Source organism: Alligator sinensis, unplaced genomic scaffold (assembly GCF_000455745.1).
Source record: "Alligator sinensis unplaced genomic scaffold, ASM45574v1 scaffold249_1, whole genome shotgun sequence".
NCBI classification, from domain to species: Eukaryota; Metazoa; Chordata; order Crocodylia; family Alligatoridae; genus Alligator; species Alligator sinensis.
In genome coordinates this window covers 65696-83647 of record NW_005842593.1, presented here as the reverse complement: position 1 = coordinate 83647, position 17952 = coordinate 65696, and the positions used below count along the sequence as shown (strand labels likewise).

The window sequence follows — 17952 nt, the reverse complement described above, 5'->3', positions numbered from 1 at the left end:
GGAAAGAAATAACAATTGAAATGTTTCAAAGGGACAGCTGTACAAATGTATGTGCCCTTTGAAAACTTTCAAGAGTAGCTGAAGAGTGCAAGAGTACCTCTTTAAATGAACTAATATTTTGAAGCATTTAGCTTTTTATTACGTGTGCACAGGGACTGAGGGGAAGATCCTGCCAGCTGTCCAGCTGCTGGGTTCCACTCTGGGTCCTAGGGCACTGCTAGGTGCCTACTAGGACCCCCGTCTCTGTCAGACCCTCAATTACCCCTGCTGCTACTCTAGAGCTGGACTTACTTACCCTCTTTCCCCACTTCCCTCCCCATTGCCAGACCCCTGCTAATTTCTAGAGTCTCCTCAATTTCTTTAATTTGGAAAAATTGATTTATTTTTTTTTAAATCTGTATCCTAGGTTGGAATATAGGAGTATTTTAGTAGCATTCATATAAAATGTTATCAAGCTGGAATTTTCTGAGGATGTGGAGAGAAAATTTTATGGGATATTTATGGTGTCAAGTCCCTTGGTTTAAATCTTTGTACATCATGGTAGGACAGTTGTTTGGCAAGAACTGCTTCGTTTTGAATTAACTTCGCATCAAGTTTTTGGTTTGCAGACCCCTGATCTGTTTATGTAGTGAGGGGAATCATGGCCATTTCTATGAATGCATGAAGGATAACAATCAGTCAACGTGGCCTCCATTTTGAACTTCTTAATATATTAACATAGTTACTCAAAGATCTCACATGGATGTAAAAGTTAGCTTGTTTGGTTTGGCTTCTTAAAATGTAGCTTTGTAGGTCTTAAGGTTATTTTTGAAAAAGTGTTTAACCAAAGTTAAGATAAACCATAAATCTTGGTTTACACAGATTACCACTGACATATTTGCTAATATTTCACTATATTTTTCATATGCTGCAACTACTGCTTTTTTGCATTATGATGTAAGGATTGGTCTTGAAGCTTTGTTCCTTTCATGTTTTTAAAATACGGGTTTCCCTTGCCAACTGCTGGGGTTAGGTTCCTGAAAGTTCCTGTGGTTGGCAAAACCGTGGTTGGCAAGACAAAAGGCTTGTGGGGAAAATGGTAGGTGGTGGGCTGATGCGCGGCCACGGGAAAATGTGGTTACTCAAAACTATACCATGGTAGCCAAAATGGTATATAGAATATTAAGCGTGGATACTTATAACTGTGGTTAGCAAAACCATGGTTGGCGAGGAAAGCCTGTACAGTAATCTGTGACAAGATAATGTCCTTGACTCTTTTTCTCCCTTTTTTTTTAAACTGACACAGCTGTCTTCTCTACTGAAGTACTTTCTTTGGAAATATTTTGGTATATAAACATGAGATTAAAAAAAAAACAAAATAGCTAATTCATCTGCTTACTGATAAAACTCAAACAAAATTCTCTGCTTTCTGTGAGTTTTGATCAGGTTTTCATTTTTGGCAGCGAAAGGGATTCTTTATTTACTTTGAGTACCTCTTGGTTCCTATTGGACAAATGCAGTGTAAGTATTTGCTGACAATCTTGGCAATTTGAACTGTACTCTATTATATTGTTGAATATATGATTCCACTGTAAAGAGCAAGTTTTTGAGGGATTGCCTACATAGACTGTGCAGTGATTCCTTACATATGGCAATCACTACGTAGTAGTCTAGGATCTGATTTTATAGTGCACCATGGGTGACTGGTGTCACCTTCGTTAGGGGGTCACATGCCCCCCAGTGACCAGTCAGCGACTGGGGAGGTCCCCACTTAGTGCTCGGGGGGGGGCGCGCACTGGTGCTCTTGTCTACCCCCCTGCCTGTTGCCTGAGCAGCAAGTGCAGCTGGTCAGGGGGTGCATGTACACCCCTATGCACCCCCTACGCATCGCCACTGTAGTGCACTACCTACTCTGCACTATCTGTGTGAAGACTGTAAGGACACTAAATGCAGAATAGTTTACTTCACTTTTGAGAGTAGAATTGGTACCTTGCATGAAGTCATTTTTAAGGTCAGAGCCTATTCTTCATGTTGACCATCCAAGTGATATTCAGGTGTCTTCTGAGGCACAGCTGTACTGCTAGCCAGCACATCCATAGGTGGTGAATAGTGGAATGACCTTCAGGGAAAGTTAGCTGTGAAATAAGCAGGGATAATTCTCATGAATAAGCAGTTGCGGAACAAGCAGTGGCAGCACCATCAGGATGTAGTAAGGACAGCAGATGGCTTTCCCTCCTGAAAAGCTACATATATCCTTTGACTGTGCTGTGACATGATGTGAATACAGGTTGCCACTATAATAAGCCTTCTCAGGCTCCAACCATGGGTCTACAAGTTCTCAACGGCAGAGCAGGCAGAAGATGTTAGAATCCCAGTGGCTGCGAAGGCAGATGAGTGCTGCAGGAGAACAAGATCCCCAGTTGTCTTGCCATGAGATCAAGGTCACATTCTGTCAAGAGCCAGGTGGAAGCTGATGTGCAGCACCTTCTCCACATTAAGAGAGTCACACACAGGTGTCTTTTATGAAATCATGGAAGACAATCATCCTTGACTGCCAAAGAAGATTCGGGTGTTAGTGTGATCCTATCATAATGCCTGAGTCCTGAAAAATGGTTAAATGCAAAATGTGGGTAGATCTTGCTAGTTCCCACTTGCTGCTTTTTATGATTTAGTGTTAAGGTTAAAATGATGATGTACTACAAAAGTGAATATTTTAATAGTTTTTAAGGCATTCAAACACGGAGGGATAGGATTTTCCTTAGCCACCACTAATCACCAGTTACGCACTGGAAATTGAGGCTGAGCGCACTTGTAAATTCACACACCTTTGTATTGCACAGTGTATTGCACACATTGTATTCCTCAGGTAAAGCAGACCTAAGATGATTTCCTTTAAATCATCATTATAATCATTATAATACATATAATTATTACAATTATTATAATAGTTTAGTAGTGTTTTGTCTCCAAGTCCCTACCCTAATAGCTGGTATGAGCATGCTATGAAAAGGAGTGAATGAGTTGTAATTACTCCCTGGGTTCCTTTCTTATCCATATATAGAGCAGATGGGGGTGGTTTTCTGGTTAGAGAAGTTGTGTTGTCAAATGCTCAGATTGCAGGTAAGATCTGATCTGTGTATTATAACAGAGGTCCCCAGAGCATATTCAGATTTTGCAGAATCTCAGTTTACATCTTCAAAGTGTCTTTTGTGGCTGTGAAGAGAATCTTCCTGATATGAACTGTTAACCTAGGGGTGTTCAAAATATGGCCCGTGGGCCATATCTGGCCTGCCAATTGATTCTGTCCAGCCCACAGATAACTTTTGGGGAGACCTGTATCACATTAATTAGCATAAATGTTGTTATTTTGATTAAGTGTGAAAATGACATGAAGGATGGAAAACTGCGTGTGGCCTTTCTGGCTACTCGGCGGTGGCAGCGGTTCCTTGAAATTGAGGATGATGTCTGTCATGTTTGATGGGTCCTCAGGTGACTGAGGAGCCCAATTCTGGATGCGCACGTTCTTTGGCAATGGGGGCATGTTGTTGCACAGGGGAGTGGGATTCGTAGCCCCAGATTGATCTCCTTCCTCCACCGCCTCTGTTCCACCTCAGTATTGAGTCACTGGGCCTCGAAGTGGCACACACCTTGGTGGACCAGGTGGTGCCACACTGAACGGTCAGCAGCTTGCTCCTCCCAGCCATTGGTATTGATGTCTCTGTGCTTGAGGGCAACCTTGAGTGTGTCTTTGTACCATTTCCTTTAGCCGCCCTTTAAATGTTGGCCAGTGGAGAGCTGGGAGAAGAGAATCTGGCAAGGGAGGCGGTTCTCAGACATCGGTTCTCTGCCTGCACTTGTCCAGTGGAGGGCAGCAGGGCCCAATGCTTCACCCCTGCCCTTGACCACAGGAGGGCAGCAGAGCTCCAGGTGTGGTCTGCAGCAGCCACGTGCAGTGGCAGGAAGAGTGTGGCCAGAGCCAGCAAAGCAGCCAAGAAATGTCCCGCAGAGAAATAAGTGGCAACCCTGCTGTACACAGCCCCTGTCCACTCTCTTCCCTAAGCTCCCATGAGCACCGGAGGTCAGGGCCAAGCAGCAGATGGATATGAGCCTGTGCTCCACAAAGCCGGTGCCAACAGGATGCTGCTCCATGCTGCTTGCCTTTGACCCCACTGCTTGCCTTGCGCCCATATGGATTTGCCACTTCCAGGCAACCCATAGTGGCCTCGCTGCACTCCAGGCAGTGGTGGACATGGCGCAGCCTCACTCTGTAGTAGAGGGTGCAGCACAGCCTGTACCAGGTCAGTGGCGGCACAGCTGGAGTGGGAGGTGTGGGGTCCACGGGCAGGACCCAGCACTGGGCGCTGCCACAGCATTGGGCAGTGGAGGGGGAGTTGTGTGGAAACTGGCAATGTGATTGTCTGTGGTGATTTGAGAAATGTTTTGTGGAAATGTTTATGAAAATAGGGTATTTGGAAAATTGTATGGTAATTTTAGAACTTTTTCTGGAAATGTGTGGAAATAAGATTTATGCGGAAAACTGGTAATTTTGTGTTGTAATTTGGGAACATTTTCTAGAATTATGTGTAGAAATATGGTGATATTGTGCAGAAAACTGGGTATAGCATTTATAGTATAAAGTTTATATTATAAAAGCCATAACAATTTTTAAGTATAGCTGTTGTTAAACAGCATTAATTTTATGTGTGCAACCCTCAAAAGCTCACCAAAACTTGTCAAGTAGGCCTCCAGCCCAAATAATTGCCCACCCTTTTATTAAACCCAACAAAGTTTGGGGTTTTTTGGCTCAGTGTTGAGATCTCCTCCGTTATTTTCTCAGGCTGGTCATTTGGTTTTTTGATGATGATTTAAATGTCAGTACAGGCAGTCCTCGACTTACGACTTTTGGAGTTACAACGAACGGTACTTACGACTTTTATAAATTTACACCCTGTTTTGCGGTTCCAACACGGGTCTCGACTTTACAATGCTTGACACAGCTGCGTCCAGTTGGTAAGTCAGTTGTGGTGGAAGGGGAAGGGGGAGGGAAGGGGTGTGGTGGGGCAGATTAGCACCTCCACAGCGAGGAAGAGATTGGGGCTGGGACTGGGGTAAGCGCTGCCCAGCCGGGGTGAAAGGGGCTGCAGGGAGGTGGAGGGGTGTCTCCCTCCACTGTGTGCCGCTGGTCTGGGAGGGCATGGTGGGGCATGTGCCCCCAGATCTGCGCAGGGCAGGTGGGGCTGGGGCTGCCCCGGGCTGGCTGGGAGGGGGGCTACGGTGAATTTTCAGGTGGCTGCAGCCCCCACACTGCCCCCACCCTGCCCCCGATCTTGCCCAGGCAAGCAGCAGAGGACATAGCCCCTGTTCCCAGTGCCTTCCGCTGCCTGCCTGGAGCATAGCCCGACGCAGCCTTGGCCCCGCCCACCTCGTGCAGATTCAGGGGCACAGGCCTCCTCCCCTATGCCCTCCTGGCAGTACGCAGCGTCAGGAGCTGCCCCCCACCTTGGCTGGGCAGCACTTGCCCCAGCCCCAATCCTTCCCTCACTGTGAGGACATTGATCTGCACCCCCCATGCCCCTTCCTCCCCCCAGCACATCAGACTTACCAGCTGGTCGTAAAGGAACCAATCCCCCATTTATAACATTGTTCCTATGGGAAAATTGGTTCCGAGTTATGACGTTTCGACTCAAGAGACAGTTTTCAGGAATCAGTTGCATCATAAGTCTGAGGACTGCCTGTATTAACCTGGTGGATTTCACCAACTAATGGATTGATGGAAGGTATGTAATGATGCCCAAAGTGGAAACTGGAGTTTGCTAGAGGGTGGAAATAAAAAGAAGGGAGGAAAATAGAAAAAGAGGATGAGGGAAGGAATAGAAATAATGGGAAGAAATAACTATGGTCATGTAAGTGAGCATGTTTTCACACTCAGGAGGCTGACTGAAAATTTGATTCTTAATGGAACTATTATTTGTTATATAAAGGCAATATTTTACCCTGATTTTTTTTTTTACCCTAGATTTCACACTGATATTTATGGAAAATGCATAGTAATCCTGAATGTGCACTTTGCTTTCTGAACTATAATGTGGAATTTGGCCTTTCCAAAGAGTTTGACATCTTCATTCAGAGTAGTGGTGTTCACAGTTTTGGCCCCATGGGTCAAATGAATAGTGTGGGGCTGATCCCTGGTCTGGATCGAGTTCCATGCTGCCCCCTTCTTGGCCCCTGTGCACCATCTCTCCCCAGCCCCCCACACACAGATCAGGCACTGTGCACCTGGTCTAGTGCATGTGGCCATGTCCTGCAGGGTTCTTCACAGATCGGGGCGGGGCCCAAAGGGCAGATAAGGCACAGGATGGGGCTGAGCAGCCCTGATCTAGAATGTTTAGTGGAAGGACCTGAGAAGGAATGTTTGGAAAATTTGAGGTTGATGGAAGGCTATTGTGATGGTATTCATTCTGAGTTACTAAAGCCAGACCCTAGAAGGATGATAGGTTTATAATTCTAAGTGGACTTTGTTTTAGAGCAGAAGGGAAAAGCTTTTGATTATATGTATTGTTTTTTAATTGTTTACAATTCAGTTACTTGCATTCTGGTATCTTAATAAGTAGAAAGTGTATTTGTGGGTGTGTGTGGCATGCTTACTGTTCCTTTCCTCTAATCTAGTTGTGTTTTGTGTACAAAATTAAACTCACATTTATACTTCTGGACTTGCATAATAATGTTCAGTTCTATATCCTATCACATTTAATCAAGGAGAGATTTTGGATGAAGGAAACTTTATGCTTTCTATATGATTTAGGTTTTTTTGCATGATAATTAAAAGGTTGAGAAGTTATATCTCAAATTAATCAGGACTCACTTTGAGTCACTCTCTTACTGTCAGGTTTCAGTTAGTGATGCGGATGACAGTACTAATTCAGATTTGATAAGGGAGTTCATTTCATCACTGCAAAGCTGTTGGAAGCAAGAAATCATGTGGTGAGCAGTACATTTCCCTTCTGGACATGGATATAACAGAAGCCCCTTCTTGTCTGCAAACACCCCTCCCCCCATCTCAATTAAGCTCAGTGTCACTAAAGAAAACAAAAAACTAAAATATCCACTGCAAAGGCTGTAAATATATCCTGTGCGAACCTAACTCACTTACTGTCCCCAGTAGCCTTTGATCCTCTCTACCTCACATTGCATTGTTATCTATTTCTCACAGTGCATTTTATATTCATCTGTCTCATCTTTACCATGGCATTTTGTATTTTATGTTATATTTTTAAACTCTTAAGGAATATACTCCCTGTAGAATGAAGTTACACCCTGGACCATTGTTAAAACTGCATTGAAATTGTAATTGTGAAGTGATATAATCTGTTGAGCGAATGCAAGTGAATGATGATCATCAGCAGACAATAGCCTAGCCAAAGGAACTCTATTTTAAGCTAATCAATCTAAAGAACTGATTCCTGAAACTGAGCACTCGCCCTATGGGCTATTTCTGTAACCCATAACAATACAGCCAATAAAAGTCAAGGGTGGACTCCTAAAACTTCAGGTACCAGCAGGCAGAGACCCCTGTGACTAACAGCTGTCAGGTACTACTCAAGACCCAAGTGGGACCGCGACCTCCGGATTGGGTAGCCATGATGCTGGGGGATCACACAAGTCTGCCAGAAAGGGATAAAAGGCAGTGAAGCATGACCCTTAGTGGCACCCTCTCATCCAGCACCTGACCTACCGAGACGGAAGGACAAGCAGGCAACCCCTTTCTGGAGAAGACATCACCTTGAAGGAAGCTGACCATCAACAGCAGATTCCAGGGCCTTGGATAGGTAGATATACTGACACAAGTGCTCACAATCACTACAGCAGCTACTACACACTATACTACATGGGTCTGAATGAATGAGTGCATGTGTGTGTGTATGTGCTAAGGTGACCAGTACCACCCATAAGTCAAAGTTTGCATTTATGATTTTATTGGTAACGTCACATCCAGTCCAATAAACTAGAATTTATTATGATCCTGTGAGTTGGTCCTTTGTAGCCAACAGTTCTTCTTTCTGATAGAATACACTTGACTATTGCCTCTTGTTTCTTTCCTTTCAGGTACATTGTACAGATTATGATAGTGATGGCTCACATGACTTGATAGGGAGTTTTGAAACTAACCTGTCTCAGCTGCAGAAAGCACATGATGGTTCTTTGGTAAGCTGTTTCTTTCTCCCCTTTTATTCAGCTGTTTGAGAGGGATTCTATAATCTTGCAATATAGATTTTCTACTCCCCATTCTGTTGTAACTGTGTTTGTCCTGTACCTTGTGTAGTACTAAACACATTTCAGAAAAAAGGTTCTTCACCCAGAGAAAACTGATCTGTTACTTCTCCTGGTTCTGAAGTTCCCTGATGCCATGTTTTCAGCAGCTTTGCTTTCTTCTGTCTCTGCCAAGTTGGGTGAAAGCAGAGCAGTTTTCTCTCTTGTTCTCATGCCTTCAGAGCAGATTCCAGGAGACAGGTCAGAAAGGGTCCTGATTGCATGGGTGAGTTGACTTCATGACGCTAGAGGAAGTATGTGACCTTTTCTTCAACCCATTTCCTCAATTCATTGTGAAACCAGAACTAGGGGAGAAGAAAATAGGGTGAGCCACCCAAGACAAATAGGACAGGGAACAGCGCTCTTCTAGATCTTGGTCCATCTCTTATCTTATGCTGCACCTACAAGGGAAATTAGGCTTGTGCTTTCCGTCTTCCTGCCAAGATTCTTCCTTCTCATTATTAGGGGACCGAGTCATAGGAAGCCGGGGGCAGGAATTGGATCTCTGAGGGTGGACTGAGGGTTTGGGGGCCAATTACCAGATCCGGAGAAACTGGAGCACCATATACAACACAAGCTGGGGTCAGAATCCAGAAAACCAGCATCTAGGTTACCACAGCCAGGGGGTAATTCACAGGGCAAAGTCTGAGCACTGAGTCAAGCCAGGGATCAGGAACCAGGAAACCAATCTACAGGGGAAATCTGAGGCCAGATCCAGGGGAAAGCTGAAACCAGATTCAGGAACCAGGAACACCAGAGAAAGGAGGAATCAAGAGGTTTCCCACAGCAGACTAGGTCAAAGCTGTTGACTGTCCTGGAAACCCACTGTCTCAGCGGAGACTAAATGGTTAAGTGGCTCTCCCAGAAGCCAATCAGGATGCTCGCTGTTCCTAAATTGGGACAGAGTTCATTAGCTGGTAACGTTGTAGGTATGGCTGCTTAGGTACTAAGCCCGGGCTAGCTTGCCTGATCAGAGTTCCTAACACGCCTGCTCCCTTTGAATGTATACCCTCCCTTAATCAAGAGATAAGCAGACCGGACTACGAGACAGAGGGCCTTGTTAGACCTTATGCTGTAAGCTAAACAAATCTTAATCAGCTTAGTGTTGCTTGGTTTAGTGGAGCAGTTGTATGTAAGGCTAAAAAAACTTATCTGACTGTTCCTGACCTGCACAGCTGTGACTTGCCACTAGGACAAGGGACTAGAAGCTAGGGAAAGGACAGGCTCACGGCACTTGCTGGGCAGAGCAAGTGTTGCAGCTGCGGAGTGCCTGGCAGCCACTTTTTTAACAACTCAGAAATGTGTGACGCATGGAAAAATAATTCAGGTTTTCTTTGGCATTCCCTGATTTGTCAGTCTGCAAACAACAGCCTTGCTTATCAAGAGTGGGGTGGGGATGGCCTGAGATTAGATCAGTAATGGTTATGTTACATATCACCTCCTCTTAGGAAGCAGATCACGTCAGGAGCAGAGCAAGCCTGTCCACGCAGCAGTGGGAGGGGGCACTGTCTCCCAGTTGCCAGTCAGACTGACTCTGTTCCCATCTGGAGCAGAGCAAACCTGCGTAAGCGGCAGTGGAGTGGCACCAGAGCAGAACTGTTCTGAGCAGCAGTTGGATGCACCACTGCCTCCTGGGATACTGGAGGACTTTAACTTGGGCAAAAAGGCTGCGGAGAGCTGCCACAAGTTGATGGAACAGGAGCAAAATTAGGCAGATTACAGATAATGCTGCCCTGGAGTGGTGTAACGTTAAGACAAATAATGAGCGCTTTAAGCCACTTAAAAGGTGTTAACATACAGCCAGTCCAGGGGTTAAGAGCTCCAGAAACAGCCTAAAGTTATTGTGTTACAAGGCCAAAACTGCATGGCTGGTTTCCTCCTCTGTTAGGTTGCATTAAGGTGACTCTGAGGATATGCACTTCCCCAGATAATGCCACACTGGAAATGGCTACGTGAAATATTTTACTGTGCTCTAGACTAATCTGCTGCAAAGCACCAGCATCTACACATGCATACCATTTACTGTGCAGTAAATTAGTTTATTGTGCAGCTAGCTATTACCTATAAATACAGGTAGTAAACTAACTGCACAGTAGATACTGCACAGTAGCACATGTAGGTGTTGACTGGGAGCAAATTTGTTTTTTGTCAGTCCTAACACTAGGGTGCCACAGGGGATGGCGAATAAGCAGACCGGACTACGAGACAGAGGGCCTTGTTAGACCTTATGCTGTAAGCTAAACAAATCTTAATCAGCTTAGTGTTGCTTGGTTTAGTGGAGCAGTTGTATGTAAGGCTAAAAAAACTTATCTGACTGTTCCTGACCTGCACAGCTGTGACTTGCCACTAGGACAAGGGACTAGAAGCTAGGGAAAGGACAGGCTCACGGCACTTGCTGGGCAGAGCAAGTGTTGCAGCTGCGGAGTGCCTGGCAGCCACTTTTTTAACAACTCAGAAATGTGTGACGCATGGAAAAATAATTCAGGTTTTCTTTGGCATTCCCTGATTTGTCAGTCTGCAAACAACAGCCTTGCTTATCAAGAGTGGGGTGGGGATGGCCTGAGATTAGATCAGTAATGGTTATGTTACATATCACCTCCTCTTAGGAAGCAGATCACGTCAGGAGCAGAGCAAGCCTGTCCACGCAGCAGTGGGAGGGGGCACTGTCTCCCAGTTGCCAGTCAGACTGACTCTGTTCCCATCTGGAGCAGAGCAAACCTGCGTAAGCGGCAGTGGAGTGGCACCAGAGCAGAACTGTTCTGAGCAGCAGTTGGATGCACCACTGCCTCCTGGGATACTGGAGGACTTTAACTTGGGCAAAAAGGCTGCGGAGAGCTGCCACAAGTTGATGGAACAGGAGCAAAATTAGGCAGATTACAGATAATGCTGCCCTGGAGTGGTGTAACGTTAAGACAAATAATGAGCGCTTTAAGCCACTTAAAAGGTGTTAACATACAGCCAGTCCAGGGGTTAAGAGCTCCAGAAACAGCCTAAAGTTATTGTGTTACAAGGCCAAAACTGCATGGCTGGTTTCCTCCTCTGTTAGGTTGCATTAAGGTGACTCTGAGGATATGCACTTCCCCAGATAATGCCACACTGGAAATGGCTACGTGAAATATTTTACTGTGCTCTAGACTAATCTGCTGCAAAGCACCAGCATCTACACATGCATACCATTTACTGTGCAGTAAATTAGTTTATTGTGCAGCTAGCTATTACCTATAAATACAGGTAGTAAACTAACTGCACAGTAGATACTGCACAGTAGCACATGTAGGTGTTGACTGGGAGCAAATTTGTTTTTTGTCAGTCCTAACACTAGGGTGCCACAGGGGATGGCGAACTCCCCCGGTTCTGCTGCTACTTAGCTCCCAGCTCCCCACAGAAGCAGGAGCTGAGCAGCACTGGGACTTAGGAGCTCCCTGCTTCCCTGCACAGCCTGGGTCTGGCTGGGAACTGTCCCTTCTGGTCCAGGGCAGCTTCCAGCCAGCTCTGGGCTAGGTGGGGATTTCCCTGAGCATCCCCAGGCTAGCCAGGAACTGTCCCCCTTCTGGGGCAGCTCCCAGCCAGCCCCAGGTTGCTCAGGGATATCTCTACCCAGCCCAGAGCTGGCTGGGAACTGTCCCAGAAGCAAGACAACTCTTGGCCAACTCCAGGCCACACGGAGAGGCCCTGTTGGGAATGGGGCTTGTCCCAATGTGCATGGGACTGAGAGAGCTCTGCAGCAGCAGTTGTCTCCTGGCTCCATGCACATCAGGACCCCTCCTCATGTGTACAGGGCAAGGAGACAGCTGCCACTGCAGGTGGCAGATCTCTCCTGGCCCTGTGCACATGGGGCCCAGCCCCATACCCCCTGCCAGGCACCAGGCTAGCACCCCAAAGGAGCCTGGAGCTCCCCCTGGCTGCTGCAGGGGGCTAGAGCAGGGTAGGAGCAGATTTGCTCCCAAAGCCTTACTGTGTAGTAAGCCTCTATAGCATTAATATCATGTATAGATGCACCCACTAATCATATTGCTGATGTAGGAGCGTTCCATGCAGGGGCAACTCATAGGGGGTGCACGTGAGTGCACGTGCACCCCCTGAGTGTGGTGGTGCACCACTGTGCTCCCGCTGCCACCATCTCAGCCATGCCCCCACCAGCCACAGGGGGCACACGCCGTTCATGGTTCCTTGAGATCTTTCCATGACCTGCTTAACTCTGCAACAGTCTACAAGCACTTGGACCATCCTGCTTAACTTTTAACAGCAAAATGTTTCTAAAAAAATTAGATTAAATTTCAGGATTCTGCCAAATCTTCCAGTTCCTCTAAAAATCTGTTATATGTCTAACTGCCACTGCTCCCATCCCCAAGATATGAGGCACTGTAAATGTTCAGCAACTTATCAGTGTAATGTTGAAGTGGCAGAGCTTTTAAACCAGTGGTGCTCAACTTCTGGTCTGTGAGGCCATGTCATCTGGCCCGTGGAGCATCCCAAAGGTTCAGAAATCTTTTGGTGGGGAGTGGTGGCAGGATTAATTACTACAAATTCCACAGCCATGGCAATTAATGCTGCCACTCTTCCCCTGCCACCAAAGTTTCAGACCAAAGAGTACCTTGTGGGGTGGATGACACGTGGGGTCACACCGGCATGTAGGGTCACTCCGTGGATGGATCTAGTGTGTGAGGTCATGCATCCAGCCCACAGGCCCAGAAAGAAGAGGAGTACTATTTTAAACCATTAGATTAGGTGTCAGCAGCCTTTTCAGGCTGTGAGCCAGATTGACACAGCTTGGGTCAGAGGTGGGCCAGCTTGCAGGGGCCAGGCACTAGGGCTCAGCCACTGCCACCACGTTGCCCAGTGGCTGTGCAGGAAAAGCACCCCCCATCACTTTTTTTCAACATTGGGAGAGTGTTTGAAGCTGGTGCTTGTACCTACTGCAGAAGGGGAAAGTAACTAATGCTGAAGCCCCTTGCTGCCGCAGGGAAAAGCAGGTGCTTTCCATGTGCTGCTGTTGGGAAAAGTGGCAGTGATGGCTGGGTCCTAGTGCCACCACTCCGTACTCCTTCTTGCATCTCACTCAAACTGTGTCAATCCAGCTGTTGAAGCCCCATGTCCACAGGCTGGATCAAATGGCTGCACAACCTTCAATCTATAGGTTGCTGATCTCTGTTTTACATAGTACTGATTCTAGCTGTTCCAGATATTTATCCATCCAGTGTGAAGGATTTTTTATAACAGAATTTAAAACTATTAGGCGTGCAAAAAAAATTAACTGATAACACACATAGCTATCTAAGCATATTGTTGCAGGTGCATTCTTGGTAATTGGCCATGTACTTTAGGCACTCACTGAAGGACATTTTGTACATGTCTATCTTCTTTTGAAAGCCTGACTATTTAAATATACCTAGTTTTTAAAACAGAGATGTCACAAAAGCTAAATTAGTTTTGTTTACTGAATCTATGTTTAATGATCTTATTAATTTCATTGGGGGCCTGGTTTAAAATGGAGCAAAGTGGAATTTGGGCTCTTTGGGTTCTGATTTAAGTTTCTAAACTCAACTTGCTTCAGTTCTCTGTGCAATTTGGTTCTTCTTTGCCTTGCATCCTGCAGGTGGAGTTTGAATGTATTCATCCTGAGAAGAAACAAAAGAAAAAGAAGTACAAGAACTCTGGCATTGTTATAATAAAATCTTGCAAGGTAAGGAGATTTTTCTTAACCACCAGGATCTTTTTTATGCTTTTGGAAGGAGGTGTAACTCTGAGCTTTTATTTCTTTAGATTGAAACGGAATACTCTTTCCTGGATTATATCATGGGAGGTTGCCAAATTAATTTTACAGTGAGTTGCTTGCCTGCTTTGTCTTTGTATGTAAATAACATAATAATTATGAGGTTTTATATGAAAAATTCTTTCCTCTTTAATGTCTGTATTTCTGAGAGATGATTAGGATTGTAAAAAAATTGAAAAATGTAATTTCTTTCTTTATTTTTAATCATTGTAGCTCTATGCTTACTAGGTAGAGAGGTACTTATATGTTTTCTTTCCAAGTACTCTGTTTAAATAAATAATGATCAAACTGCCATTTCCTAGGAATGGGCACACCATCATCTGCTTGTGTCCTAAGGGTGTGTTAGCACAGATATATAGGATAGCCAGGGAGTAAGAAAGTGCTTGTATGATGGTGTTGCGGAGGCATGGTGCTAATCTACAAGTGTGCTAATATTGGGCTAGCTAACCCTGTTATTGGGTGTAATAATTTTCTTTTCCCTCACTTATGACATTGGTAATGATTCAGTGATCTGCTGTATTTCTCTTCTTGATCAGGTAGGTATAGACTTCACTGGTTCCAATGGAGATCCAAAATCACCAGATTCTCTTCACTTCATCAGTCCAAATGGGATAAACGAGTACCTGATTGCCATCTGGAGTGTAGGAAATGTGGTCCAAGATTATGACACGTATGTAACAGGTTTTTTAGCTGATCCAACCACAGGTTTTTGAAAAGTGCAAGAATTCTTAAGCATCTGCAATAACATATTACAGTTTATTTTGTAATTTTCAGATCCCTTATTGCTGAAGATGCATTGCATGTCTGAATACGCTGTTTTCCCAAATCTTAATTCAGTGGGGAATGAGTGCTTGCCTGCTCTCTTTCTATGCCAATGTTTTTAGTAATTTCTGTGCAGTCCTGTGGCAGGCCAGTAGGGAGCGCTCCTGCACTGGGCCACCCACTTCACTGCGCCCAGTCAAAAACCAGGTTCCAAGTACCTCCTCAGGGGCGCTGACTTATGGCCAACCCCCTTCCTTGAGCACACCCACAAGCCTGGGGTACTGCTGCCACGACCAGACTCAGGTCTTTGTCTGGGCCCTGTGCCACCTGTGATACACAGACCCTCTAGACCTAGGGGTTGCTTAACCCCAGCAGGATATATCCAGGTGCTTCTTATAGCCTGAAGCATAGAAAGTAGCCTTCCTTAGTCAGCCAAGTAAAGGGAGCAAGAAGAGCTGCCCAATCTCTCAAGTATGTACAACAAGGCTGGCTATATCGGATAGCTTTGTTGTAGAGAGGGTAGGCATGGGGAGGGGTACAAGTCAGAGAAGTAGCAAAAGAATAACCGTGAGCAAACAAAAGTGGCTTGGTAGCCTTTTGATACGCAACTAGATTCCAGTCAAGTAAATTCCTAGTTCAATTTCTGGTAAGTTACTCACTTTCTGATCCAGCAAATGAGAGAGAGCTGCAGAGGTCCAAGCTTCTGTGTGTGTTTTAAAATGCCCACTTGTCATCTTCCTGCAGAGACCCTCTTAAATAGCCTCCTGACCTCACCACCTGGACCCAGTCAGGGATTGGTGTCATTTGATGCCAGCCAATCAATTTGAAAAACATCACAGTTACCTGATAGCGTGACATGGGCTTAAGCCCCTGTCCCCATGTCATGAGGTCAGAGCTCAAAACAGTAGAGAGGTTAATCCACACCCTCATACCTGAGCTAGATCATGTATGCAGTAACCCAGGGCAACCAGGTTGACAGACATCTGAGAGATCAAAGAAAAAGGAAAGGGGGAAAAAAAACCCTAAAACAGGAAGCTGGGATGGAGTTCTTTCACAGTCTACATCAAGGGTCAGCAAACCTTGTGACCCAGCCTCTGCTGCAGGCAGCAAATCTCTGCACCCACCAGCAATCAGCAGATGCTGCAGAGGGATTAGATGGGAAAAAAGCAGTTGGTAGGTCCCTGAGGTTGCGGCCTCAGCCATAGCAAAGGAAATAAAATAAATATGGCAGGCAGTAAGACCCTGGAGATGTCTCCTATGCTGCTCTGGCCAGAGTGCTGTACAGGCTAGATCCAGTCTCTTCCTGGGCCAGATCCAGTCCATAGGCCATAGGATGCTGACCCCTGATCTACATTATAATTATCCTTCTGGGTGAGTAGGACTGGACAAAAGTCTATTTCCTTATGCCTGGGATTGGTTTTTAACTATTGCTATGAAATAGCTGAATATGAGATCAGTGACTTATTAAATCACCTAATTCATGTCATCAAATGTACCTTGAAATGGGCCTTGAATATATATATATATATATATATATATATATATATAAACGACCCCGAAGGATCATCGGGTCCAGCCCCTTGCATGAGCAGGAAAGACATCTGGGGTCAGATGACCCCAGCCAGGTGACCGTCCAGTCTTCTCTTGAAGATCTCTAGGGTAGATGATAGCACCACCTCTGCGGGGAGCTTGTTTCATAGTCTGGACACCCTAGTTGTAAAGAAGTTTTTCCTAATGTTCAGCCTGAAACTATCTTCCAGGAGTTTGTGGCCCTTGTTTCTGGTTTTCCCCCAGGGTGCCCTGGTGAACCAGTTGTTCACCGAGCCCCTGATGTATGCCTCTGATATAGCAGTAAGCCACCATCAGGTCCCCTCTCAGCCTTCTTTTCTTTAGGCTGAAGAGTCTGAGATCCTTCAGCCTCTCCTCGTATGGCTTTCCATGCAAGTCCCTGATCATAAGTCCCTCTCGAGCTTTAGCACGTCCTTGTTGAAGTGCGGTGCCCAGAACTGGACTCAGTACTCCAGCTGCGGCTGCACCAATGTTGAGTAGAAAAGAGAAGAGTCAAACTTCAGAGAAGAGCCAGTAGAATGGCTACCTGTCAGGAAAGGCTGTCTTACAATAACAGACTTAAATTGGCTGTATTCCTTAACTCAGAATTGTCCAACTGTGGCCTGTGTTGGGTTACCAGCCATCCTGCAGGATCATGCCTGGTTGCCACTCCCCACATTGCTCCTGCTGCTTTGGCAGCCAGGGTCTCTGGGGCAGGGCAGTGTGGCAGCAGGGGACCCGGTGAACCTGCAATCCACATGGCAGCCAGGGGGCTCGTGCTGCCCTCGTGATGAGGGGATTGTGCTGCTCATGTCCCAGACATCCTGCATGGCATGTGACCAATGATGTGTGTGGCATGTGACTTGTGCAGCATGCAGTCCCTGGCTGTTCAGAAGTTGGACAGCCCTGAATTAACTTTTATTACAGAGAAGATTAAAGATACCTTGATCAATCTAAGTAACTATAGAGGGAACAGTGGGTTTCTGATGGCAGAAACTTCCTTAATCTAGCAGAAAAAGATATAATAGGATTGGGTGGGTGGAAGGCAAACTTAGGCCAGACTTAAACTAGACATGAGGTGTAAATGTTTAATACTGAGAATAATTAACCTTTGGAACAATTTACCAAGAGTGGTGGTTGATTCATCATGACTTGAAATCTCTAGATCAGTGATTCTCAGCAAGGGTGGTGTTGCATTATGCAGTGTCTTGATATCCTTTCAAGGGTGTTGTGGGGTGCTACGCAATGTTAGTTCTACTAGGTGTGCAAACATGATTCACAAGATAAACCCAGAGATTTCAAATAGAAATCCATAGTTGTGATCTTTCTGAATTCATTGCAACAGCAAAACTGCTCTATTATTTTTCTGTAGTAAAATAAAGAGTAAGAATTCAGAGCTGGCATTTTACAAGGGGTGCCTTGAGTCTAAAAGGTTGAGAGTCACTGCTCTAGTCCAGTCTTCCTATCACTGATTTCAGTGGGCTCTATGATATCATTTACTTTCATCAGCTGAAGCAGTGATGTGAATGGATTCATTTAGTTAAGATGGGATAGAATGAGTGAGGAGAATGAGGTATTCTATC

At 45.5% G+C, this 17952-nt stretch overlaps 1 protein-coding gene across 4 annotated transcripts in view; it reads left to right on the top strand.

The window, feature by feature from the left end:
• Positions 1 to 17952, top strand: part of CPNE1 (copine 1) — an 85389-nt gene that overhangs the window by 51306 nt on the left and 16131 nt on the right. For all 4 annotated transcript variants that reach the window (XM_025214667.1, XM_006032908.3, XM_006032909.3 and 1 more), the window contains 4 exons: positions 8083 to 8181; positions 13883 to 13969; positions 14050 to 14109; positions 14596 to 14729. In XM_025214667.1, the coding sequence (XP_025070452.1) occupies positions 8083 to 8181; positions 13883 to 13969; positions 14050 to 14109; positions 14596 to 14729 (380 nt within the window). The remainder of the gene's footprint in view (positions 1 to 8082; positions 8182 to 13882; positions 13970 to 14049; positions 14110 to 14595; positions 14730 to 17952) is intronic.